This window comes from Chenopodium album, chromosome 4 (assembly GCF_948465745.1).
Source record: "Chenopodium album chromosome 4, dcCheAlbu1.1, whole genome shotgun sequence".
NCBI classification, from domain to species: domain Eukaryota; kingdom Viridiplantae; phylum Streptophyta; class Magnoliopsida; order Caryophyllales; family Amaranthaceae; genus Chenopodium; species Chenopodium album.
The window spans coordinates 40,975,084-41,002,939 of record NC_137837.1 but is presented as its reverse complement, the minus strand read 5'-3'; the positions used below and the strand labels follow the sequence as shown (position 1 = coordinate 41,002,939).

The 27,856-nt window shown below is 37.3% G+C and overlaps 2 protein-coding genes across 4 annotated transcripts; both read left to right on the top strand.

The window, feature by feature from the left end:
* Positions 1 to 4,423: 4,423 nt before the first annotated feature.
* On the top strand, positions 4,424 to 19,012 carry LOC145629097 (uncharacterized). 3 transcript variants are annotated; one of them, XM_081681595.1, is made up of 7 exons: positions 4,425 to 4,741; positions 14,294 to 14,494; positions 14,584 to 14,706; positions 17,969 to 18,006; positions 18,094 to 18,253; positions 18,383 to 18,451; positions 18,546 to 19,012. In XM_081681595.1, the coding sequence occupies exons 1-7, from the start codon at positions 4,661 to 4,663 to the stop codon at positions 18,549 to 18,551; spliced, it is 678 nt and encodes a 225-aa protein (XP_081537721.1). In that variant the 5' UTR covers positions 4,425 to 4,660; the 3' UTR covers positions 18,552 to 19,012. The 3 variants fall into 3 exon arrangements, with proteins under 3 accessions (XP_081537720.1, XP_081537721.1, XP_081537722.1); XM_081681594.1 differs by having other exon boundaries at positions 4,424 to 4,741; positions 18,383 to 19,012; XM_081681596.1 differs by lacking the exon at positions 18,383 to 18,451 and having other exon boundaries at positions 4,426 to 4,741.
* Positions 19,013 to 19,501: 489 nt separating this feature from the next.
* On the top strand, positions 19,502 to 25,176 carry LOC145627868 (uncharacterized). Its single transcript, XM_081680212.1, has 3 exons — positions 19,502 to 23,389; positions 24,325 to 24,431; positions 24,723 to 25,176. Exons 1-3 carry the CDS (start codon positions 19,502 to 19,504, stop codon positions 24,952 to 24,954), a joined length of 4,227 nt encoding a protein of 1,408 aa, XP_081536338.1. The 3' UTR covers positions 24,955 to 25,176.
* Positions 25,177 to 27,856: the final 2,680 nt, after the last annotated feature.

The following is a 27,856-nucleotide window of genomic DNA, read 5'->3' as shown; positions in this document are numbered from 1 at the left end:
AAACTAAACTAAGAATTTTTAAAATTATAATGTCACTAACCTCAAGATATGCACTATTTATTGAGATTCAAAGCAAGTAAATGTTCAAATTCTACAAATAGTAAAAATTAATATGTCAATTTTTATAATAAAGGTACAATTATTTTTTAAAAAATAAAATATATATATAATAAATGTACAATTACCGGCTGTAGAGCGGCGGGTGGTGAAGATGGTGGTGGTTCTGGTCGGAGCGAGGACAATATTGGAGGAGGAACCTGTCCAAAATGGGTGGTGGTGGTTAGGGTTTCATAAAAAAAAAAGAAATTTTTAAAATAATAAATAAATAACCAGAAATTTAAAAAAAAAAAAGCAAAAGATACCGGCGGTGGTGCTGATTGTAAAGGCGCCGACTTGATACCGCCGGCGGTGGTGGCTGTACAAAGCAAAGGTTGCATTTTCAGACTGAAATTTAAAAAAAAAAAGTAAAAAAAAAAAAAAACAAAACAAAACAACTTACCGGCGGCGGAGAACTGCGTGGTTGGGCGACGCGGGACCTCTGACCGGCGCAGTGGTGGCTGTTGACAGCAAATGGTGGTGAGTGGAGGCGTGTTTATAATTTAAAAAAAAAAACAAAACAAAACCTACACTTACCGGCGGCCGACCAACGCGGCGGCGGATCTCCGGCTGCGGCGAACAGCTGGCGACGTTTCCTCTTCGACGGCGGCGGATCTCCTTTTCTTTATTTCTTCCTCTCTCTTCCCCTTTTTTTCCTTTCGTAGCAAATGAATTCAAAAATCAAAAACCCTTGACTTTGTCTAATTAATTTTCCGACGAAATTAATTTCGTCGGAAAATTTACGAGGAATTTTCCGTCGAAAACTTTATTTTCCGACCGAAATTAACGACAAACTTAAATCCGTCGTTGATGATAGGATTTGCGACAGAAAATCATGTCCATCGGCATAATTCGGTCGGAAATTGGCCCTTTTCTAGTAGTGCAAGCATGTGTTTCGGCTACTCTTTCCCTAGACCCTTACACAAAAGGCTTGCGTCCACGCCTACCACCTCTACTCGCCATCCCACATAAGTTATTCACTTGTTCATGCCAAATTCATATTTGCTTTACGAATATATATACACAAATGAACACCAACAACACAAAATTCAAACTCAAGTCAAAACTACAATTAATATCATTAAAAATTACACATTACTCGCTCACCCATAACTCCTTCACTAATTAATCTTTTCCAATACATGTACAAACTCACACATCAACCATAAATAAAATTATGGCTAAGTCAACAATAAATATCCAAACTAATTGAATACTTAGCATTCTTATCTCCAATCAACAACACATTAAAATACTTATTTATAGACTTTATGTTCATTAGTTTCTTATCTCCTTCCTTAATACTCCCACCATAAACATTAAATTATAGATTTATATATTAGGTTATAGGAAACTATGATTTATTGCTATGCATGCTTATTACATACCGCGTACTATTATATATTCTTCAATGATCAAATGCAAAAGCCATTAAAAATTATAATATTGATTTGATCAAATTAGAATGCTAAAATACTCCCAACAATACCTCTACCCTTATTCAATATCAATATTAGCTAAATTCCTCTAACAACATTTAATTTCTTACATAACAATACACAACTTACACACTTTGCATTTCAATTCAAACTCATAACATACTTAAATGTTTAATTTGAAAAACCCCCAACATTGCCCCATTTCTACATATGTCTACCAAATACGATTTGCAAACTAAAAGCGCGCGTAGCGCGCTCTAGCCTCCTAGTACATAAAAATATGACAATACTTTGTTTGAATAATGAATGGGAATAAATGGGGAATAAATAACAAAAATACAAAACTACCCTTACTAATCTTTCTTCTCTATTCTTTTTATTAATGGCAAAATTGTCATTTTCTACTTATTCCCATTCTCACTCATTTATTACCTACCATCCTTAGGTAATAAATTGGTGTGAATTCACCCCATTTATTCCCAACCTCATTCCCTTCTTTATTCCCAATCCCATTTAACAAGCAAGAGATTTTTTTTAAAAAATTTTGGGATTAAAAGTCTCATTCCCACCCTCAATTCCCATTTATCGAACACCCCCGAAAATGGTTAGAATTCTCGATAGAAAATTTTGTCAGAGCCCTAAAAATAGGAACTTGAATAATGACTAATTCTAATAACACGTGCTGGTGTCAAGTTATACTTTAGATGGTATTATCGTGATAACAAAATACTTATTCAATGATACCAACGAATACAAATTTTTTTTGTTGATATCAATATAATTCTTTGTTGGTATTTATTTAGATGATACCATCTAAAAACAACGTTAGGCTTTGTTCACTTTATCTTATTTTTGCTGAACTGAATTTATTTTTACTGAAGGGGGATTATTTTTGCTGAATTTAAATTATTTCAACTGAGCTGAACTTTATTTTACTGAACTTGAAATTATTTTTGCAGAACCAAATTTTTTTTTTTTCCGGATTTTCTGTTATTATATAGAAAAAACTAATTTTTTGTTATTTTTAAGCTTTAATATTACTGATTTTTACTGAACTGAAATTATTTTTATTTATTTGAACTTATTTTTTCTGAATTGAAATTATTTTTACTGAAATAAAATTTGTTTGATCGAATATTATTTTATGGTGAGGTGAACAAAGCTTAATACCAATGCTTGTAAATTATTAAAGGCTCAGAATTCCTCCATTTTATTTCACAAAAAAAAAAAAAAAAAAAAAAAAAGAAGCTTGTTTTGTGTGGCCAACCACATCATGCAACAACTTATAAAAGAACAAAGTAACCCATATAAAACTGACCAAACAATCCCTATAATACTAATTGAATAACCCCTACAACACTAACCGATTAACTCTATAGCACTAAAAAATTAGCCCCATTAACACTGACCAAGTAACTCCTATTACAATACCCCTTCCTTATAGTTAGAGCTGTCAAAAGTTGACCCGACCCGAAATACCAACCCGAACCCGATTATTAACCTACCCATCTGAACCCGAAAAAATGTCGACCCAAACCCGACCTGAAACCAACCCTAGACCCGAGTTGACCCGAGTATGTGAGACCCGAACCCGAACATAAACCGACTTGGAGATGACTCGACCCGAATGTAACCCGTTAATTATTGACCTGAATCGAACTCGACTTGAACCGAAATTGACCCAAACCCGTTTTAACCCGTCAAAACCCGAATGTAACCCGACTTGTTACTAACCCGACCTGAATTCAACCCGACCCGAATTTAACCCGACCTATTACAAACTCGACCCGAAATCAACCTGACTTGTTATTGACCCTACCTAAATTCAACCCGACTTGTTATTGACTAGACCCGAATTTTACATGACCTATTACTAACCCGACCCAAAAATTTAACCCGATCTGTATCTAACTTGACTCGAAATCAACACGACTTGTTATTGACCCGACCTAAATTCAACCCAAATTGTTCCTGGCCTGATTTCAAGTCACCTTAAATTCAATTTAGACCACCTTATTATTGTTGATCAAAGCATTTTGTCTCGGGAGACCAAGTTAGTCCAGGTCAGCAAAAGAAAGGAGCATCATCCCCAAATTTAAGAGTTAAATATAGAATATATATGTTGTATGGTCAAAGGAGATAATTATCTTCCTAAATTATGAACTATAGTTCCCTAGTATTTTTCCATATATATTATAATAAAAGGAAATAATTAGCTTGATAAAAATGATAATTATCTATTTATAGTTAATAATCTATTTATAGTTAGTTGAACCCGAATATGACCCAACCTGATTATAACCCGCAAATTATTGACTTGAACAGAACCCGACTTGTATCCGAGAATAACCCGACTTGAATATGACCCGACCTGATTATAACCCGCAAATTATTGACTTAAACCGAACCATACTCAAACCCGAGAATGACCCGACCTGATTCTAACTGGCAAATTGTTGACTTGAACTGATCCGACTTGAACCCGATAATTACCCTAACCCTTTTTAGCCCGTGAAAACCCGAATTAAACCCGACCTATTGTTCACCCGACCCAAACCCGATAAGATGTATGACCCGACGTGACCCGACTCAAGCATGACTCAACCCAAACCCGACCCGTATAGGTTGCGACATTAACCCGAATTAACTCGACCCACTCTTACCTGACACAAACCCGACCCGTTTACTTGAATTGACAGCTCTATGAGTGTCACCAGCCACATATAAGATTTTGTGGGAAAAAAAAAATGTCAACTCTTTCCCTACTATCTCACGAGTTATGCTGACAATCGGCCGCATCTCATTTTGTAATCTCATCATTCACCATTTACACTTAACAATTATTTCCGATCAAACAGTGGGGTCCATGTCCATGGCCTTGAGCCCTTGATTAGTGAGTGTAAGACAAAATGAAAAAAACAAACATTTGCGACATTCATCAGTGTAAGATGAGAGGAATCAATCAGTCTTTGTCCAAAACCAACAAATTCAGTATTCTCTGAAAACCCATCTCAGCTACTTCAAGTCTTCAACACCAGCCAACAACGCTCACTCTTCCATCACATTTTCTCTCTCCTCCTTCACATTGTACCATCTTTCATAATTTATCTCAAATGCGATAGAAAATGTTCAAATTGCATAAGCATAAGACCGGTAAAGGTGGAGAGAAATTTGATTTTCAGTTTACCGATTTTCAGGCAATCAAGGTTTGTCTAATTTCATTGTTTTCTCGCCCAAATTTCAATGCTAATATCTAATATGACTTCGATCGAATTTTTTTATTTTTTTAATTTTTTATTATCAGCATTCACTAAGAATTGATGGGTATTTGTATTTTGCTAGCATATTAATTCTGGACTCTTAATTTTTTTTTTTTTTTCTTTTGTTTAACTCGTGTAAATTTGTCAAAATTTTGAAATTTCTTGGAATTTTGTTTGAACATTATTTTATTAATTTTTATATTATCAGCATTCATTGAAAATTGATGGGTATTACCGTATTAGTATTCTGGACTCTTAATTTCTAATTTTTTTAAAAAAAAAAATTAAGGTTGTCAAATGTGGTTAATGTTCTCGATTTTTTTATTTATATTTATATATTTTTTTTCCTTTTGCTTAACTGATGTAAATTGGTCAAAATTTTGAAATTTCTTGGGATTTTGTTTGAACTGGGTATGTGATTGGTGGATTTCATGTATTCAGTAGTGATTAGTAGGTAACACTGTAGTTGAAGAAATTGGTTATTGAACAACTGGCTACATAATTTAGTCAATTATTATTATTATTATTATTATTATTATTATTATTATTATTAGAGCTTAATTACCTAATTAGTCGCTTTAAGACATGTATGTTGGTGACAAATGTTAATGCAATATCTCTGAAAATCAAATTTTACATAATACTTGGACTCAGGATCGTATGAAGTGTGACAAATATAGTCTCTATATTTTAGATTTGAATCTCTGAACTAGTGAACAATGAAAAATTGCGAAATAGTGTAGACTATAGAGTATTATATGAGACATTAGCAACGTGAAGATTTGATTCTCATGCTACTTGGTTTTGATGTATTTGTAAATTTGAATTATGATGAGCGTAATCTCTTTGAGCTTGCTAATATCTGCTTGCTAGACTGCACCTGGACAGTAGAGTTTTCATGCCACTCGGTTTTGATATGTTTTTAATCATTGATTATTGTCTCGAACTGTCACAAAGCTATCCACTTAGGCGCTCTTTTGAATTATTTTAGCTGTCATTCTCCACTATGCAGCTTCTTTATTTTCTATCTCATACATAGATGGATTCATTGGTTTTGATTGGGGATCAAGCTGTTAACATTTCTTGTATTTCATGTATAAAGTAAATTATACTTCATAGTAACTAAAGGCCTTCTGGTAGTTTTGGACTGTCAAAGCAATTTGTTTTGTTCAACCATAGAGAGCATGGCTAGCCTAATGGTCATGTTTCAGTCATCTTTCACTGTAACAAACTTATGAATTTGAACATATTGTGTTAGCCACAAGCTTATTTTTTTCAAAAAGTTTTTATTACTTTCGAACAACTTGATATTCCTCCATCTCCCCGGGGTACTTTACTTAACCCAATCTGTTACTTGCTGTGTTTAGCTCATTTTGTAAGATGCTTGCTTGGTCAGAGACTACAATAAAGTGTAAGCTGTGATGCAAAATTTAAAGGTTGTTAGCTGCGACTTGTTATCTGTATACTCGGATTTTACAGATCTTCTAAATTCAGGAGGCCTCATCATATCTGTCCCTTTTTTTTTTAATGTGTGAGAGCCATTCAGTATGGGGTTTTTCTGTATATATTTCAATAGATAGGCCTTTTTCTTGCATTTCTTTGGTGCCTTTTTGCAAGGATTTTTTTGCAGCTTGGCATTGAGTGATGCTGAACATAGTTGACACTATTATTTTTTATTCCTATTAGCTTCTATAAATTGTAAAGAGGGTCCAATACTGTTGCATTATTTATCTTTCCTTACAGCGAATATTTTCTCTTCTAACTAAAACATGTTAGACTGGTTATAGATAAAGCTATGCATATCTTGAGCTTCCTAGAACCCAACATAAATGCTAATCTGTCTATTATATCTTGCATAAAAAGGCAATGGTAGGAGTTATTCAGAGGAAAATTTTGACAATTTCCTGAAAATCTTGATGGTCTCTAAAGCTGTTTGTGTTCTGTTACTTCTGCGCAATGGGGATTATAGCCATTCTTCTGGGTATGTTTATGGAATTTATGCTGTTGTGGATGAGCAACAAAAGGAGTATGCAGCTAACATAAAGATTTTTGAAGTCCTTGAAGAGTCTTAGTCCTTTATGATAAGGGATGGGTATAACATGCCAACATAGTTCTATGTAAATATCGTAGTTGAAGAAGAGTACTTTCTTTCAGTACTCTCAAAAAAGCTTGACAAGAAGAATTGTAGAGTTTTGGTATGTTTGCTGACGATCTGGAGAATCTGGACATCAGGACATGTTAGTGGCTTGTAGTTAGCGCTTAGATTTTAATTGGTATGTTTGCTGATGATCTGGAGAATCTGGACATCAGGACATGTTAGTGGCTTGTAGTTAGCTCTTAGATTTTAATGGCTTAGCTCATCAAGATTTTTTGTTGATAACAAGTAATACTGAGACTGATTCTTTTAGCGCGCGCGCGCGCACACACACAGAGAGAAACTATTGTACTATCAAAACAGAGAAAAACAGAACAAATGAAGGAGAAAGCTCCTAGTGTGATTAAATTCAACAATGGCAGCAAAATGAAGAACAAATACTAGTAGGTTTAGCCGACAACTCTCAACGATTGTAGCTTTAGCCTACAACTCTCAAATAGTGGGTTTAGCCCACAACACTCCGAGATAGCTCTAATACAAGTTCCCAAACTGATTTGGTGGCTGATGATGGCATTTTATCTTCACATGCTCTGTTCTTTTGTCCCTATGTGCTCTCACTCATTCCCTTGCCCAATACTCACGGCCTGCTGCTGTATTGGTGCCCATTTTCTTCTTCCATCTGACATACATGAGGACCACAGGTAGCTGGTTCATTACAGAATATATTGTTTGAACTAAAACAAATCAATTGTGTAATTGAATATCATCATATAAACTTAAAATCTATGTATATCAAGGGTTTAATGTTGTATATTCTATTAAAGCTGGTGGTTATGAATATAATGGTTGGTAATCAGGGAGTTTCATGTCATAAAATCTCATATTTTAGATCTGAGAACCTGATATTGAAATCTTTAATGTATCATAATCCTAATGAAGGAAGTCATGTGCCAACATGACCCAGCGAGAAACGGACATGGAGATAGAGTCTTTCTAGGACAGAAACTCACTATGGACTCTATTTGTGGGTTCGCAACGGACTAAGCGTGGATGACAGAAGTAATTCGGTCGGAAGGTTGTAATTTGATTATCTTAAGCTTACGAACGTAAACATGGCTTTAGGCCATGACTCTCCAAGGTTCAATACAAAATATTTCTGGATACCTTCCCCTCTCCTAGACAGTCACTATTTATACTTCTACTACTAAACTCGAAATGGCAATAAAGCCTTAATTACAACAAGTACTACTATTGTCTATTTTCTTCTTAAGGACATTACAAACAAATAGCTTAAAGTAACTTGTTTGCTATGTCTCTCAACGGTCCCCTGCTTCCCCTTGTTGCTGCCATGGGTTGTTGTTGTTGGTGTTCTGTTCTTGCTGTTTTCTGTGGCGTCTTCTGTATGTGAGGATCACGGGTGGTGGAGAGGATGTATTGCAATACCGCCCCCCAAAAGAGCCACCTTGTCCTTAAGGTGGAAGCCCGGGAATCGACCTTTGATGGTCTCGGCATCCTCCCAAGTGGACTCAAAATAAGGGACCCCTAGCCATTTGATCAACACCTCCAGCCTACCATGGGACCCTGCTTTCTGCCGCAGCTCAACAACCGCTTCTGGCTCAATCACCAATTCGAGCTCCGGTGTGAGTTGATGTGGTATAGTAGGGTAGCTAGGGACATCTCTAATGGCGTGCTTCAATTGTGAAATATGAAAAACAGGGCGAATACAGCAATGATCAGGTAATTGAAGTTTGTATGCCACCTTTCCCACGCGTTGCACCACTTCAAAAGGCCCATAGAAACGAGCCGCCAATTTCTCGAAGGGTCGTTTTGCCAAGGACCTCTGCCGAAATTTTAGGAACACAAAATCTCTCACTTGAAACTCTTCGTCTCTGCGCTTCAAATCAGCATTCCGTTTCATGATCTGTTGTGCCCGAAACAACTTACTCTTTAACTCATCGAGCATCATATCCCTCTCCTATAATAGCTCATCCACGGTGTTTACTGCCGTCAGTCCTGCCTCCACCCTAATTAACTTAGGTGGTTCTCTGCCGTAGATTGCCAGAAATGGAGTGACTTGGATCGATGATTGGGGGGTTGTATTGTAGGAATATTCGGCCCATGGGAGCCACTTGGTCCGCGTCTTTGGCTGCTCCCCCGCGAAACAGCGAAGGTAAGTTTCTAATTGCTTGTTAACCACCTCGGACTGCCCGTTCGTTTGACGGTGGTAGGAGGTACTTCTCTTTAGCTTTGTGCCTTGCATCCGAAAAAGCTCCTGTCAGAATATACTAAAAAATATTCGATCCCTATCCGAGACAATACTCGCTGGCACTGTATGAAGCCTGACCACTTCCCTAACAAAATTCTGCGCTACCACATAAGCCGTGAATGGGTGTTTTAGCCCAATAAAGTGGGTATATTTCGATAATCTGTCCACCACGACTAATATTGTGTCAACCCCCTTCGATCTTGGCAACCCTTCGATGAAGTCCATACTTATCTCCTCCCAAATTCTCTCTGGAATCGGCAAAGGTTAGAGTAAACCAGCCGGCGATCGTTGGGAATGCTTATTTCTTTGGCAAACCGAGCAGGCCCGCACATTGTCAGCCACCTCGCGTCTCATGTCGGCCCAAAAGCAATCAACCCCATCTTTAAATAAGTCTTGGTTTCCCCTGTATGACCACCTTTAGGTGAGTCATGATAATTTGAAGTAGCGCCCTTTTCAGGCTGGAGTTTCACGGAAGCACTGCTCGACCCTTGTACAGTAAGCGGCTGTTCTCTACAGTGTATCCTCGGGGTCCGCTTCCCTTTTCCACCTCTGTTTTTAGCCGTTGAATCTCCTGATCCTTTGCGATCTCAGTCCTTAGTAATTCCCGATCCAGTCCTTGAGTGGTGACCAAAGCTCCAAACTCCACCTCCCCTTCATCTTTGCCCCTTCGTGACAGAGCATCTGCCACCCTATTGGCCACCCCGGGTTTGTATTGTAGTTCAAAATTGAACCCAATAAGTTTGCGAACCTCCATGCCAATTTCTCGTTTTTGAGTGATATATTTGAGACTTTGTTGGTTACTCCGTATCACAAATCTCCTCCCTAATAGATAATGCTTCCACTTCTCCACCGCTAAGCACACGACCATGAGCTCTTTCTTATAGATTGATTTACTCCGCCGAGAACCTTGCTAAAGAAAGCCACGGGCCTCCCTTCTTGCATCGACTGCACCGAGTCCGAACCTCGATGCGTCGGACTCGACTATGAATACCTTGGAAAAATTCGGCATTATAAGAACTGGGGTCGTGACCATGGCCTTTTTCAATGCCCGGAAAGCTTCCTCCGTCGCCTCCGACCACCCAAAGCTATCCTTCTTCAACTGATTCGTGAGTGGCCGAGCAATGTGGGTGTAGTGGTGTATAAATTTTCGATAGTACCCTTTTAATCCTAGAAAACCTCTTAACTTTCTCAAGAATTTGGGAGTGGGCCACTTGAGCATGGAGCCCACTTTGTCTTGGTCAACGGTTACCCCCTCAGAGATAATATGGCCCAAGTAGGCCACTTTTGCTTTGCCAAACTCGTAGTTTTTATAATTTGCAAATAACACATGTTTCTTCAACGTAGCAAGCACTAATTTCAAATGCATAACATGATCTTGTTCACTAGCACTATACACAAGTATGTCATCAAAGAAAACAAGTACAAATTTACGCAAGTAAGGGCGAAATATCTCGTTCATGAGAGATTGGAACGTTGCCGGTGCATTAGTGATGTCGAAAGGCATGACAAAGAACTCATAGTGCCCCTCTTGAGTGCGGAATGCCGTTTTATGAGTGTCCTCCTGTCGAACCAAGATTTGGTGATAATTTGAGGTCCAATTTAGAGAACACTTGGGCTCCATGTAACTCATCCAGTAACTCGTCGAATACCGGTATCGGGTATTTATCAGGCACCGTTTCCTTGTTCAAGGCTCGGTAATCAACACAAAACCGCCACGAGCCATCTTACTTCTTGACCAAAAGAACGGGATTCGAGAAAGGACTAGTTGAGGGTGTAATGATTTCCGCTTCAAGCATCTCTCCGACGAGCTTTTCAATCTCATCCTTTTGAAATTGGGGATATCGGTACGGCCGGACACTTACGGGGTTACTTCCTTCCCCGAGGACAATGGAGTGTTCGTGCCCCCGGGTTGGTGGCAGCCCCTTGGGGTCCGCAAATACCTCTTTGTGTTCCTTAATCACTCCTCTCAGAAAATCTTGAATTTCCTCACCCTCTTGCCCATTTCCTTCATCCTCCATGCTTTTCATTTCAACTAACACCCCTCCATGCTCCTTCCTCAATGTTCTCATCATCGCCTTAAAGGTAATTCCCGTACGAGCTAGGCTCGGGTCCCCATGGATTGTTACATTTTCCCCTCCAATAACAAAGCTCATTCTCTGTAATTTCCAATTAGTCATGAGTTCTCCCAATTTCTCTAACCACTAAACACCCAAAATCAAATCTGAGTTACCCAATTGAAGTGGTAGGAAGTCCTCTTCCACTTCCAAATCCTTTTTCAGTTTCACTCGAACTCCCTGACATGAGCCTCGACCCTTAACCGCTGCCCCGTTGCCTAGAGACTCCCCAAATGAATTCGTTCCAGTGACCGGAATGCCAAGCTTCTCTACGGTCCCTATTGAGATAAAATTGTGTGTAGCGCCCGGGTCTATCATCACGATCACCGGAGTGCCATTGATTGTTCCTGTTAATTTCATCGTCTTCGGGTTGGTTTGACCAACAATGGAGTTTATTGATACGAAGGTCAGAACCTCCTCTTCCTCCGGCGCCTCTATTGCCACGAATTCCCTGCCTCCTCCTTTTCTTCATCATCTTGGCGGTGCACACATGGTTAGGACTAGTCCACCGGCTATCCCACCTAAAGCAGAGGCCTCTTGCCTTCTTATCGGCGATCTCTCTTTCGGTCAGTCGCCGCACCTCCCCTTGGAACCTGATGGTGCTCGAGCTGCTCCGGTTAGGATAGTTGTGGGATGGTTGGCTCGCTGAAGCTACTGAGGATTGGGCTGGTGTGGCTGGGTTCGAATGTGAGTAAGTTCAATTTGGGTTGTAAGGGGTCGTGTTTGGGTTTGTGGGATATGTTTGTGTTTGGGCTATTTGAGGTTTGGGCTGGCCAGTACCCAACAATGTTGAAACAGGGCTCTTGTTGAAATATGAATAGGGTCCGGGTCGGGAAAAAACCCCACCCGTCTTCCTCGGGTTACTAACTCGGTTTCTTTCTTCGACCCGAATTGCCAGATTCATGGCATCTTCCAGGGTCATTGGATTGACATTCGGATCTCAGCCCTTATCTCTTCCTTTAAACCGTTGATAAATTGACCTTTCATCAGACTTTCGGGTATGTCCATTAGTGGCGACGCCTTCTCGATAAACACCCTCCGATATTCGACCACCGATGTGGTTTGTACCAGCGCCAACCATTGCGCGTGCAATGTCCCTGAATTAACTGGTCGGAATTGGTTTAGCACTCGTCCCTTCATATCCTCCCAGAGTGGTCGGCGCCGGCTTTCCCATTAGTACCACCTCAGGGCGTCACCGTCCAAAGCCACCACCGCGGCCTATCTCTTCTCCACTTCCATCAGTTCGTAAAATTGAAAATACTGCTCACTCCGGAGTATCCATCCGTCTGGGTCAGATACATCGAAAATGAGCATGTCGAGCTTCCAATATTTCCAGTTACCTCGGTTGTCGTTGCCCTCGCCATGGTGTCGGTACTGCCCGCCGACCCTTGGTTCCCAAGTGCCGAGTTGAAGACCATTAAAGCCCTCCAAACCCAGAGGGGTTTCATTGTACCCTCCTCCACCAGTGGCCGTCGAACCCATCTTGTGGCCGCGGCTGCTCTACCTCGTCGTCCACCAGAATGGTCTGAATAGGCTGTTTGCCCAAGGCTTTGATGGCGCTTCGAATTTCTTCCATAAACTTGTCTTGTTTGCTAGTCATTAAGGCATTCTGCTGAGTTTGGTCGTTGCGAAAGCGGTCAATCCGACCCTCCAGAACCTGCCTGGCATCGTAGATTGCCACTTCCTGGCTCTTCAACAAGGTCAAGGGAGCCCTCCCCGTCGCCTAGGTTCTCAAAAATTTCTTCCACTCTTTTCTCGAGGTTCGCCACCCTCTCCGGTGTCAGTGTCTGGTAACTGTATCGGACTAAGCGTGGATGACTGAAGTAATTCGGTCGGAAGGTTGTAATTTGATTAGCTTAAGCTTACGAACGTAAACATGGCTTTAGGCCATGACTCTCCAAGGTTCAATACAAAATATTTCTGGATACCTTCCCCTCTCCTAGACAACCACTATTTATACTTCTACTACTATACTCGAAATGGCAATAAAGCCTTAATTACAACAAGTACTACTATTGTCTATTTTCTACTTTAGGACATTACAAACAAATAGCTTAAGGTAACTTGTCTGCTCAACGGTCCCCTGCTTTCCCTTGTTGCTGCCATGGGTTGTTGTTGTTGGTGTTCTGTTCCTGCTGTTTTCTGTGGCGTCTTCTGTATGTGAGGATCACGGGTGGTGGGAGAGGATGTATTGGAGGGTTCTCTCTTATTTGTCCTCCATTTGTTGAACGGGTACCAAAGCTAGGTATACCTGTGTAGTTCACTTTAGGATGAAACTTCACCTTGGGCTTTGTAGTAAGATCACATTCAACCTTGGGGAGGGTTACAAATATTAAGTATCTCGTGATTGAGATCGTTTGCAAGTAGTATATGGGTCACATTTGATGAGGAGAGAAATAAAGATAGCCCACAAGCAAATTAAGGGTGCATGCATTATGATAATTTCTTATAAAAAGATAATGTTGCAAGTATTATGGTACTTCTGAATAAGGAGAGTCTTGCACAATTTATTGGAACTTTTCCAATGTGTCAATTCATGATGTGAGGGCTCCTAAGCATGATATAACACCCATGATATGCTCCTTTATTTATGTTTTCATGTGATTTGAGCCATTTGACAAGGTTGGAAAGTTTGAAGTCAAGTGTCGACTATGATGCTAAAAATAGTCGTAAAAAGGACATTGTCTGCTTCTATTATACTGTAATGTTTTCTTTGTGCTATAAATTGTTCACATCTTGCTTTTCTTCTATGTTAATTTTAAGATTACTGTTGAATTTCTTATCAATAAACAAGAAACCCTTGTAAATTCAATGTGAATAACTGAACGATTTTGGGTGGTTTTATTTATTTTGTTTTATTATTTTTACTGAATTGTGCTGTAGACTTGTCTCCTGTAAGTTGATTGATTGTTTAATATGGTTCTGATTTCACATTAAGACAAGCTCAGTTACTCGCTGCATTATGCAGTTTTTTGTTCTGTTATTGATATATCTTTGGTGTATACTGCTCTTCTGAATGGCAGGTACCAAAAGGGTGGGATAAACTATTTGTGTCTTTAGTTTCTCTTGAAACAGGGAAGACGATTGTTAAATCAGGAAAAGCCTCTGTAAGAAATGGCATTTGTCGGTGGACAGAAACCTTCCATGAATCAGTCTCCATTTTACAAGAGAAAGGAAATTCAAAAGAGCTTCAAGGATCCCTCTTCAGATTTCTTGTTGCCATGGTCTGGTACCAACTTTAGTTTATGGAATATTCTTTCTTCTGTATCTCTTTATTTCATCACTTTAAGAGGTAGATCTTTAAACACTACAGAGTTCATCTCGTTCTGGCATCCTTGGGGAAGTTACCATTAATCTGGCAGACTTCGCAAGTTCGAGAACTTCTACACCTGTGTCATTGGTACTGAAAAAATGCAACTATGCTACTTCACTACAAGTAAGCAGTCATTTGCTCACAGATCATTCTTATTCTCTACTATTTGCACCACCCACGTTCTTTTATTCCCTTTTAAATAATCATGTTGATTTGTCATTCATTCCCGACTTCATGAGTTATTCTTATTTTACTTATTATTTTTTGGCTTTAATATTTTTTGATATGCTGTCATTATGAATCTTGTCCCTCACCTCCGGTGCTGGTTATTGATGAATGACTGCTTTCTTGTGTTACCTGTTCAGCATTTAAAGTGATGTGTAATCAAAATGCTGTGTTGATTCTTGCTGGTTTTTGAACGATATCAATGAAACAAGAACAGAAATTAAGAAGATAGATTACTCAAAAGTCACAGTTTTGAGGTTCTTCTTGAAGTTGCAGATTATTAATACGTAAAAGTTTTGGCTATGTGTTTGGTTTAAACATTAACCTAGATAGCAAAGCTCATCACATTTTGCAAACTCCAACACTCTAATTTTATAGATAAGCTAATAGGCCTTGTATAAGCAATACTAACAAAAAGGATAAGAATAAAACTGCTAAGGAAACGTCAAAACAACTAGCTATGACTCCTTTGCACAAATAGATTTCTATCTTGCACAAATAGAATCCTATTATTCTTGAAACATGACAACCCACTCAAGTATCCCTACCTTTGTCGTTTGGTTCGTTAAACTGGAATAGATTGGTATGGAATCTCATACTAGGATGGATTCTAACTCCCATACTAGTTTGAAGTTGTTTGGTTTATAGTTGGACCATTGGAATGCTTTTTACACATCAATAAAGGAATGGAATGTGAATCTTAGGGGGTAAGGTGGGTATGGGATTCTAGGGGGATGGGGTGGAGTTAGAATCCTCTTGACATGAGGAATGGTTTTTACATATCATTAAAGGAATGGAATGTGAATCTTAGGGGATAAGGTGGGTATGTGATTCTAGGGGGGTGGGTGGAGTTAGAATCCTCTTGACATGAGGTTCCATACCAAAAAAGCCTAACCAAACACTAAAATGGATGGAATGAATTTAAACCCCATTCCAACCTATTCCAAAGGGTCCAACCAAAAGACTCTTAAAAAAGTTTGAGATAACACTTATGAATATTGTTTAGACAATTATACCCTCTAAAATGTGTATTTACTTATTTGCTCTCATTAATGTTAATTGCCTTTTATTTGAATCCCTTCCTTTTAAAAAATTTGTGAGAACTCTTATAAATACTGTTTGGACAATAATATATCCTCTAAAATGTTTTACTTATTTGAACTCATCAATGTTAATTGGTTTTTTTTTATTTTATTTTATTTTATTTTATTTTATTTTATTTTATTATTATTTTTAAAATAGTGTGCGCCTTGTGCGGACCTTTGAACCTTTAAAAAACTCCCGTACATGGCTAACTATGGTGTGCAGCGCGCGCTTTAGCCACCTAGTATGATAAAAACATGTAAGGCAAATCTAAACATATTTAAACTATTAGTGAAGAACAATTGATTCTTCGTACGACGCCTCCCGTTCATTCTTCTTCTCTCCTGCATCATACCCCTGCATAAATACTGTGTGAAACCCCTGCATTGCCAATAAATTAACCAAGTCCTCACAAAATTAGCAAATAATCAAGCCACACCATTTTCCCTATCTTGAATCTTGGCTTTCAATGGGCCAATAATAGCATGAGATGTAACCACAAGTCCACAACACCAACATGATCAAAGAAATCCCATGTCTTGAAAACTTGCTTATAGAAGAACACAGAATGCATCTTTACTATTGAAGCATGATAAAAATGCAATCTTTACACTATCCACATCAAGAAAACCCAAATCTGAAAAGTTTCTGACCTCCAGACTGCTATGGTTGTCAATAATCACATCAAAATCATCTTGTTTGTGTTGTAGCATTTGATTGAAATCACCTATACAGAACTCCACACCTAGTACAATATGATGTGCATAGCTAGCGTCCAAACAATCAGCTTCTTGAATTCACCAAACAGTCGTTCCATGTCCGTACGCACAATTTCTAGATCTTCAGTTTTTTTACCATTACTTTAAAGAGCTGTGTAGGATATGTGACTTGTTGAAAAGATGTTCAGAACACAAAAAGAATTGCTGAACATATCCTAATGGGCAAGTCAGTCACCAAAAACTTTATGTTGTTCTTTAAGGATCTCATATTACTTTATGTCAATATTCAAAGCTGTGTAGGGCGTGGCTCTCATAAAAAACTTACTACACTTTACTGGATGACACTTACGGTTTCTTTGGATAGCAAAGTGGAAGAGAAAGGGAAGGGAGGGAGGAAGAAGGAAGGGGGAGGAATGGAAGGGGAGGGAAAAGGTAAGGTTACATTCCCTTCAAAACTTTCCAATGTTGGAAGGATTTGGTTTATTATGAAAGAGGGAGGGAAAATGAATCCTTCCATTTCCATTTCCCTTCCCTCTTATCAAAATATATATCCAAAGAAGGGAGGATGAATCCCTTCTTTTCTCTTCTCTTCCTTTCCCTCCAATTCTTATAATCCAAACAATTAGGAATAAAAATCAGACGCAATATTGAGGCAAAAATATTCAAGTTGATTGCTCACAATCAGTGACCAGAAAATTTTGCTTGCTTTGATACCAAGTTAGTGTGTAATTAAGAGGGTAGATTACTCAAAAGTTGTGGTTTTGAAGATGTTCTTGAAATCATGGTTTAAAATACACATAAGTCTAGGTTTTGTGTTCAATTCAAAACATGATAACCACAATTAATCATCAAAAAGAGGACCGTATGTACTCTAGAGTTTGCTTTGGAAGCAGCCATGTGCTACTGTAACATTTTAGGAGTCTACTCTTTGTGTGTTGGCTTTGATGTTTAAAGGGTTCTTGATAATCTCTTCTCCTTCACAGTTTCCATTTTGTTTGGGATCTATAGTGTGTCAGTAACTCATTATTGTAATTGATGCGTATTAAGCCTCACAAGTCATAGATTTTAGTTTGTTTCAATTTTTCAAATTTTCTCGTACATTGGAGATCTTGTTAGCACTTTAATTACTTGTTTTGATTGCATACCTTTTTAGGCCCAAGGATCTATTTGTTGTAACTTTGTGACAATAAAAATCATAGCCATCAAAATTATAATTGTTTTACCTAAAGTAATACATATACGGTGGCCTAATTCCTAATATTTTTTTAATCTCTTATGTCAAATGTTTTCTTTGTTTACATTTATCAGCTTCCTATATAATGCTTGAGCATTAATGTACTTTGCTAATTGTTTTACAGTTGAAAATTCAGTGCCTGACTCCAAAAACAAAATATAGGTGTGTACTACTTTAGTATAGTTCAGCATTTCTCATTAAACCATTTCTGTTGTGAACATTATGATTATAGAAGTGTATATTTGATAGGGATTCACAAAGTGAAGGGACCAATATCAATGTTGAATATTCAAATGATGACTCAGAGATTACATCTGATGCATCTGATGGTGCGCTTTCTCGGAGTGGGGCTTCAATGTCTGGCAATCATTTAGAGAGTACGTCAACATCCCAAGCAGGTCTTAGTAGGGTACCTCTCACTTCTTCCATTTCTTCTCTCTCCATCTTATACATATATGTGATTTGTACTCTTGTTCCTACCAGTGTGTGCCTTTGCCTGTGCTGACCAGTGTGTTTGTGTTGCGGTATAAATGTGCAGTATATTATCATTGACTTTGAGGTGCTTAAGATCATCAAATTATATTCCCATGGTTCACTTATATATTGGGTACTATTTACTCTTTTGTTCCCCTTGCTTCATACAGTTAGCAGCTTGATATTCATATGAACATGCACTCATCTCTGGTTCTATTGTCTGGAAGTGTTAATATTGCCAGGAAAAGTCATGGAGATTGAAGTTGCTTGAGTTCCCTGAAGGGGATAAGAATGAAATCAAGAAATGAAATGACAGAGTAGAATAAATATAATAATAAGAATACTCTCTATGCTGCCATGATTCTGCAAGGGGTCAGCCTAGGCCCATAATCACATATGCTCGAAGAAGGCCTAACTCCAGCAACTTGATGCTGAGTTGGAAATTCTGTTATGGTTTGTTATGGGGGTTTAGGGTAATGTGATAATTTTGAGAAATAAGTTTGTTATTCTTCTGAGCTATAGAAGATGCTAGTAACTGATCATATATAGGCAATTTTGTAATAGGAGAGTTTATGCAAAAATTGTTTAGTGTGAAGTTGTGGGAGAGATTTCTTCCTCTCGAAAGAAGGAGAGTTGTATTGATTAATTACACTGATTATCAATACATCATATCATTGCCGCTATCTATTTCTTCTGTGTTGATTGTGTGAGCCTCTGTTTTGATTCCAGTTCCTAGCAGATTCTTTTCTGTGTAATAGAAAGAAAAAAAAGATTACAGAAAAAAGTGGAAGATATCATTGATGATGAATTTTAGTGTTGATCAGCTTCCATCGGAGGGAAACTTAGTATACTCACAACCCACGTCAGAAGAAGCAGTAGCATAAGTGTATAACACAACTCAATCTTCATGAAAAAAGATTGATTTTGGACAATTGGTTGGCTTTGCTAAGGAAAGATCTTTACCTCTGGAAGCCAATCAAAACTTGTAACTCAATTTGGTGTTCATAGATCAACAATTAGCAGAATTCTTAAAGATTTACATGGAGACAAAGGGGGGAGCTGGTTGATTTTAGGGCAAAGAAATTAGGGAATATGGGTGATAGGTCCAAGTCCAAAACCGAAACAACACCTTTTTTTTTTTTTTTTTTTTTTTTTTTTTGAATAGCAGTAAAGGCTTACTTAAATGAATGATGTGCTCATGGTGTTGGCTATTTGGTATCTGATCTTTGTTCCATGTTGTGCTTTTATGAAACAGGATCCAAGTTTGTCAGCATCTGATTCCCGACATAGTTTTGATTCCGCAGAGGCTTCTTCTGGGAATGACATGTTTTCTCCTCAAAATAATATTTTGCGTGCCGACCTCATTGTGAGACAGGATTCTATTGATTCACAAAACAGTGGTCCATCTCATAGCTTTCGTAAAACTTATAATGATAATCAATCAAATCATTCTTCTATTCATACCAGGGCTGCTGAGTCATTTGGCGCTTCTGCATTTAAACAAGCAGAGCAGAATTCCAATGCTTGTATGTCACCACCATGCTCAAATGCTGGCTCTTCAAAGGGATCTCTTGAAACTGCGGAGCTTACGATCGAGGAGCTAAGGTCTGGAGCTAAGATGCGGGAGCGATATACTAAAATGTTAACCCATGACGTGGAAGTCTTGAAGAATGAAATGTCTGGGCAGTCAAGGAGTCAAGCAACTCTCACCATGGAGCTATCAGCCTCACAGCAGGAATGTAATGGCCTAAAGCAGGAGATTGAGCATTTGAAAAAATCTCTAGAAGAGACTGCAAAGAAAAACAGTGTGACAAGAGATTTAAGACTTCATTCTACAGATATGGATGAACTACAGAAGGAAATGGAGGAAGAAATAAGGTTTCATAAAGAATCAAATGCTGACTTGACTGAACAGCTGCACAAAACACAAGAATCAAACATTGAGCTTTTGTCCATTTTACAGGAGCTTGAAACAATCATAGAAACACAGAAATCAGAAATACAAAATCTTTCTCAAGATTCAAAGTTGCAAATTGAAAACCAATTTCTACCTGCAAAAACACAGCTCTCAACTGAATCTGATACAAAGACACAGCCAACACAAGAGCCTGGTGAATATTCTCCTGAGGCCATCCATAACACAAAGCTCCAGCTGCAGCAGTTGCAGAAAGCACAAGAGGAACAAAAAAATGTCATCCAAATGCTTGAGAAGTCTGTGGAAGAGAAGGATGACAAGATAGAGATGGAACGGAACCTCAAAACACAAGCTATTTTGGATTCTGAATTAAAGTGGAGGCTTCAAGTAGCTGCGAAAGAGGAAGAGGTCACGAACTTGGAAGCGAAGCTATCAGAAGCTGCCAAGTACCAAATAAACAGGAACTTGGAAGTTGACACTGAACATGAGACAGATCAAGCCAAAGAGATCAACGTCCTCAGGAGAAAAGTAGAAGAGCTTGAGAAGGACTGTAACGAACTGACTGAGGAAAACTTGGAACTTCTTTTAAAGCTCAAACAATCAACGAATTCTTCATTAATATGTGAAACTGAGGTAAGCCAACTACAAAAGCCTCAGCATGAACTGAGAAACAAAGAAACACTGTTCGAACAAGCTTCCACTTCTGAGCAGTCACAGGCCCAATGTCCAGATCTTGAACGAAAAAGCCGTGAAGCAGATATTCAGTTGCAGACTTATAAGGAAAACGCTGTTCGTCTTGAAGATGAGTTACAGAAGCTTCATGTTCAAGTTGAAGAACAGAGGATAGAACTTCATGCATTGCAGAAATTAATAGAGAACTATGAAGCAAAAGAGAAGACTGAAGACCTGCAATTGTTGCTACCAAATATGATTTGTGAGCCTTCTACCCCCAAGAATCTACCTGATATACTTCTCGAGATTCGTAAACTGCTTGATCATACTCTAAAGCTAACAAAAAGGCATGGACTTTCTCTTAACTTATCTGTAGATTGCAATGATATTTGTTGTTTTCATAACTTAGAGTTGACTTGTAATAAGCCACTTACTTGTAAAGAGCAGCTGCATGAGATTTTGGATTCTTTATCCAAAACCAACAAATGCTTTGAAGGAGAATGTGATAGGTGCGGAGTAATGTTCAAATACTCAAAAGAAGATACATTAGATACCCAAGAAGAAGATATTAAGCTGGAGCTTGAAAGTTTGAAAAAACATGATAATTGCAATTCCTATCAGGGACTTGGAAATTCTGGCGAAGTCATCCAACCTGATCTATGTAAAGAGCAGGCAGAGGAAGATATCAAAGTTGTTCGAAAACAGTTAAATACACCTGAAGATCAGATAGCAAGTGTTTATGAGGAAAATATTCTGCTGAAAGAGAAAATTCAGAGCTTGGAAAGAGAAGTAGGCAGTTCATCTAAAAGTTCAGAGGAATTGAAAAAAGAGATTATAATTTTATCAAGCAGCATGGAGTCACATATTTCTGCAAGCAAGGTACTTGAAAGGTTGTCATCAGAGTTGGGAAAAGGAAAAAAAGACCTAGAGCAGCACCTGTTTGATATAGAAAAGGAAAACATGCAGTTGTCAGAAAGAATATCAGCTTTGGAAGCCCAGTTACGATATTTGACAGAAGAGAAAGAGACATGTCTTGTGAAGCTGCAAAATTCAGAAGCCGAAACAATGAAACTTCATGATGAGATTAAAAAATTGGAGATTGAAATGGAGACACAGAAAGGAGATGTGAGACTTAATGTAGAAGACATGCGAAATCGATGGCTTGAAGCTTTAGAAGAGTGTGAATATCTGAAAAAGGCTAATCCAAAGTTGCAATTAACAGCAGAAAACCTTATCGATGAATGTGCTTCACTTCAGAAGTTTAATTGGGACCTGAGGAGGCAGAACACAGATTTGCATTCACGATGCACTATTTTGGAATCTCAACTGAAGGACACACAGGGAAAATTTTCTGAATTCTCAGTGAAAATTGACACTTTAGAAGCTGAATTTCTTATGATTGTTGAAGAAGTTTCCTTAAAGGAAAAGACCCTTAAGTCTGAACTTGAATCTCTTGCTATTGAGGATAGAGAACAACGAGAAAAAGTCATGCAAGAAAATATCTCACTGAATGATATGTATTCAGAAAAGGTAGTTGAAGCTGAAAATCTTCAGAAAGAGCTCATACACCTCATTGACCAGATATCAGTCGCTCATGACAAGCAGGAAACAGTGTCATCTGAAGCCATACTTGAAGTTTACGTTTTACGTGCTGAAAAAGCTAAGCTTGAAACTTCTCTTAAAGATTTGACTAGTAAATATGCGATCACTCAAAGAAAATTGAGTATCATGGTAGCAGAAGCTGAAGCCAAAGTACAACAGCTAACTGGAGAACTTACTGCTTTGAGAAATAACCAGGATATTCTTATGACTAAGAATGATAACCTGTTAGTGTCGCAGGAAAATTTAAAAATTATTGAAGAAAAACAAAGAAGTGTCATCACTGGGCTTGAGATCAATCTTAAAGCTTCAAAATATGAAGAACTGCAGTTAGCAGAGGAAATTTCAAGCCTTAAAGAACAACTGCAGAGAGCTAACCTGCTTCAAGATGAAGTTCTTAGTCTGAAGACCTCTATCAGTGAAGCCAGTTTTGAGAATCAAAGGGTGAAAGCTTCTTTTGACCTGCTATGTAAAGATCATGAAGATATGAAGACTGAGAAGGATTCGCTTGTGGAGAAGATAAATGGTATGCAGCAGTCTCTGTTGGAGTTAGATAACTGTCAGCGTAGTAAAATAGCCCTTGAAGAGAAAATTTTGCGGTTAGAAGGGGATCTAGCTACCAAAGAGGCACTCTATGCCCAGAATGCGGAGTTAAGATTTGAGCTCAGCAAACATAAGAGGGCAAATGCTGAACTTCAACGGAAAATACAACATCTTGAGGAGGACCTAGAAGGGTATCTTAATGGAGTTCCAGTCCATCAAAAACCACAGCAACTAAAAACTACGGTGATGCATGATCAATTGAATTCTGTAGGCCACGCTGACCTTGGTACAGAATGCATTGATGCTGTGTGCTCCACAAAAGATGAAAAGCAACACTTAGAGGTATGTGGCATAGTTTTCTTGGAATTTAATCTACTTTTTGGTATATAGTGCCTGTTGTTTATAGATACTTAGGTGAAGCTACTACATAAGCTTCTGTGATTTGTTATGCAATCCAGAAAAGCCAAAAGAATAGAGGTTTTCTTTATTTATTTATTTTTATTTTTTTTTTGTTGGGGGGGGGGGGGGGGGGGGGTTAGACTTTATTATCTAAAATCCTGATGCCTTTAATTTGTTTTTCTTACCATGCTTTTTTATAAAGAGGTCAAATCGATATCGAAGAAGATGAAGGGTGATTAACATAAATGTCTAATTGGGTATTTTCCTGTTAGCATTGAATATTAGGGTAGACTCCCATATGGGTTGGTATATCAGAGTATCTTCTTATATGACTCTAAGAGTTGGCCTTACTTGTATCCATAATGGTGTTTCTATTTTATTCTGTATTGTAATAAAGTCTGTTTGTATGTTCCAGTGTTAGACCATCTCCAATAGTGAGACTCAACTTTGAGTATTGAAATACAAAATGAATTGTTTTTTTTTTTTTTTACCTCCAATAGTAATACCCAATTCACTTCTCAATTTAGCAACTCATGTGAAGTCTAATTTTCCATTAGTGAGACTTTTTAAAGTATACTAATGTGACTTTCAATTTATGGCCCACCAAATCCATATTGTTAATTTTTTCAAAAAAAAAAAAAAAAAAAAAAACTTAAATAAATTACAAAATATATTATAAGGGCCCACACTTTTTGTCAAATGAGACTCAAAGTTGAGTATCTTAATTTAGCAACTTTCTTTTGGAGTTGTTAATTTTAGATACCAACTTATTGGTATCCTTTGCAAAAAATACTCTCTCATAAAAAAAACTCACTCAAATCTCACCATTGAAGATGGTCTTATTGTCAAAACTGCCTTACTGATTCTCCTTATTACAGATACTTGGAGTTCAGAGTACAGATTATTTGCTGAAAATCCAGTCCCTCGAAATTGAACTCGCTGAAGCTTTGGAAGCAAATGATATGTACAAAACTCAGCTTAGAAGGTATGCAAAATGAAAAATTAAAAAATAAGCTCAAAATATGTGGAACATCTTTTGTGTGATCACTTGTACAAGGGCCACAACATTAATCATCAAGTTAAGGATAACTGCTTATACAAACAAGATAATAGGACCTACCTCCTTCCCCCCTTCCACATTGAATTTATCGAGTATTAATTCGATGGCCTCAATGTGGAATTACGGAGTTGTGTACTTAAAATACCTTGTACTTCATATGTTGTGGTTATGTGTGTGTGTGTGTGTTTTTTTTTAATCGTAAATCATTGTTACCAGGTTTTTGTCCGAAGAGCAGACCTTTTCAGATACTCCCATGACGGCAGGAAGTCACAACGAATCAGATGACAGAAGGCAAAGGAACAGCATCTCTTTCCTTGAGGTAGAACTGAGAGATATTCGAGAAAGATACCTTCAGCTGAGTCTCAGGTATGCTGAAGTTGAGGCTCAGCGTGAGGAACTTGTACTGAAACTGAAGTCCACAAATAATAGGAAGAGCTGGTTTTCTTAGTCACATGCTGCTTCACCAACTTTTTATTATACTACGTAGATAAGTTGGGGTGAACCTTCAGCTTTTCCCATGTTTTTACTGGATTGGGTCAATTATTCATTGGTGAAGCAGTTAACCAGATTAATGAGTTTACTCTTTTCCATAACAAATTATATGGCGGATACGGCTTGTAGATAGAATTTATATGCATTGAATTCTATAACAATGTGAAGTTTTTCCAGCTTTGTGTTCTCTTACCCTGTTTTCATTGTGTAAAACAAGAAGATAAGTGTTAGGTAAAGACTAGAATAGACCCGCTCTACAATAACTTATTGTAGACCCAACCTTCTAGTATAACATACGAATGTGATTATATTACTACAAAAGTGACTATATCATCCTAAAACTGTTATGTAAATGTATCGCTCAAAAAGTGAATTTATCATTATAAAAAGTATCAAATAGTAAATTACATCATTCAAAAGATAATTTTTAAATTTTATCATCCTAAAGATAATTATATAATCTCATTAAATGGTTTAATATGAGATTATATAATTCAAAATATGACTCACAAAAAGATAATTATATATTGTCTAAAAAAGTGATTATATCATCATAATGTGATTATATTATTTGTTAGTGTCAAATTTTAGGTCTACAATAATTTATTGTAGACCGGGTCCATACAAGACCAATTGTAAATGTTATGGACACATGGCGAGTTGGTGGGACCCGAAGTAGCCACCGACATAAGAAGTATTCAACCTAATGCCATTGTTTCCTATCATCAAGGGAAATCTAAAGTTTCCAAAATCCCCTCAATCACCGTATTTTTTTCATTCATCACAGTATGATATGATATGATATACTCCGTACTCACTAATATATAAATCCGGAATTCGACCACAACAATAGATAGATGCACTTGGTATTTTGCCAAGTGTGCAATCTATGAAACTATGCGAATTTTTTTTTTGAATAAAAAGTTATCGGATATTTTGTGAAAAACTACCTTATATAACACTATTTTTTGTAAAAAACTACCTAATAAAATAAGTAGTTAGAAATTACCTTATAAAAGAGTAAATGTTATAAGACAATATCCATGGTCAAAAATTTATCGTTGACTTTTATTTTCCGACGTTGACTATAAATGAAAGTCAACGGTGACTTTCTGAACAATGGTAGTCTCTTACAACATTTACCCTTTTATAAGGTAGTTTCTTACAATATTTTTTTGATTTGGTAGTTTCTTGCAAAAAAAAAAAAAAAAAAAGTTTTATAAGCTAGTTTTTCACAAAATGTCCAAAGTTATTTTAGAGTATCAATAAATATGTTACTATGTTTATACCACATATAAGTTTGTTTTAAAAAGTACATCAAACTTGATACAATTTAGGATATACAAATATGTATTTGAACAAAAGATAAACAAAAGGTTTTGTGTAGAACGGACTCATGTGAGTCCAGTTTATTACCTTCAAACACACCACTTCCATTTTTTCTCTCCTCCATTTTTACAATCCTTCATTCATCACCATTTTTTTCACATTTTCTCTCTCCTCCTCATTCAGATCCTTACCTCTTCTCTAATCGAAACCAAAGCATCAACAACAGATAAAAAAGAGCGATAATTTGCGACCGTAACTTCCTGCATCTGCCATCAACCGCAACTTCATGCATTTGCTGCCGACCATAATCTGCCGCCGACCGCAACTTCCTGCATCTGCCACCAAATCCTCTCCGTATAAACTCGAAGAAGCTCCGGTTCCTGCCAGAAATTCGAAAATGGCGCAAAACATAGAGCTCAGAAATGGAGAAATTGAGAAAGAATATGAGAAAATCTGACTTTGTGAAAAAATCGAGGGTAAAGAAATTGGTGTCTAATGTAATACTCTGTAAAGATTTATAAAAGAGAGCAGCTCCAACAATAGTTTATATGCCTGACCAATATTATTTAATGGCTGACCAATATTATTTAATACCTGACCAATATTATCTAATTTCTAATACTTATTATCTAATACCTGACTAATATTATCTAATTTCTGACACTTATTATCTAATTTCTGATACTTATTATCTAATACCTGACCAATATTATCTAATTTATGACACTTATTATCTAATTTATGATACTTATTATCTAAAACCTGACCAGTATTATCTAATTTCTGACATTTATTATCTAATTTCTGATACTTATTATCTAATATTTGACCATTATTATCTAATTTTTAACAGTTAATTTTTTTTTTGTATGATTGGACTCATGTGAGTCCGTTCTACACAATACTTTTCCTTTTGCTTTTACTTTGGTTTTTCTTAAACTTTACGTAATTGCTATTGAAAATGAATCGTAAATTAATTTATATCCAGTTCCTGAATATGTAAATTAGGTATATGCTTCAGGAAGGATACACATGAGGAGGAAGTCTTGGACAAAATTGGAGAGGGTCTAATTGGACCAGCGCACTTATAAAATAATAATATCTCGAATTAAAAATAAAGGAAAAAAAAAACAAATACTTCCGTTGGGTTGCAAAAACAGGAATGAGGTAAGTGTTTGGCGGGAATTTTTTTGCCAAAATACTGCTGATTGCTGTTGAGGTCACCACTTTCCCAAAATTGATAGAAAAGGAAGAGAGAGAAAGCTAAAGCTTCCATCTTTCAACCAAAACTACAAGGAAAAAAACAAAGAACGATGAAGAAATAACTCAACTAAGTTAGTAAAATTTGGTAAACTCGAAAACGACAAAAAAAATCTGGTAAACATACTGAAATTTTTTTAGTAGTGTTTGATATTTAATAAGTGATTTTGTTCTTTTCAATTTAATTTATTAATGCATTAAACTGAATTTTTAGGGTTTCTGAATTGGATTTTTGGGAATTCTTTACTAAACTCAACAAAGATCAACAA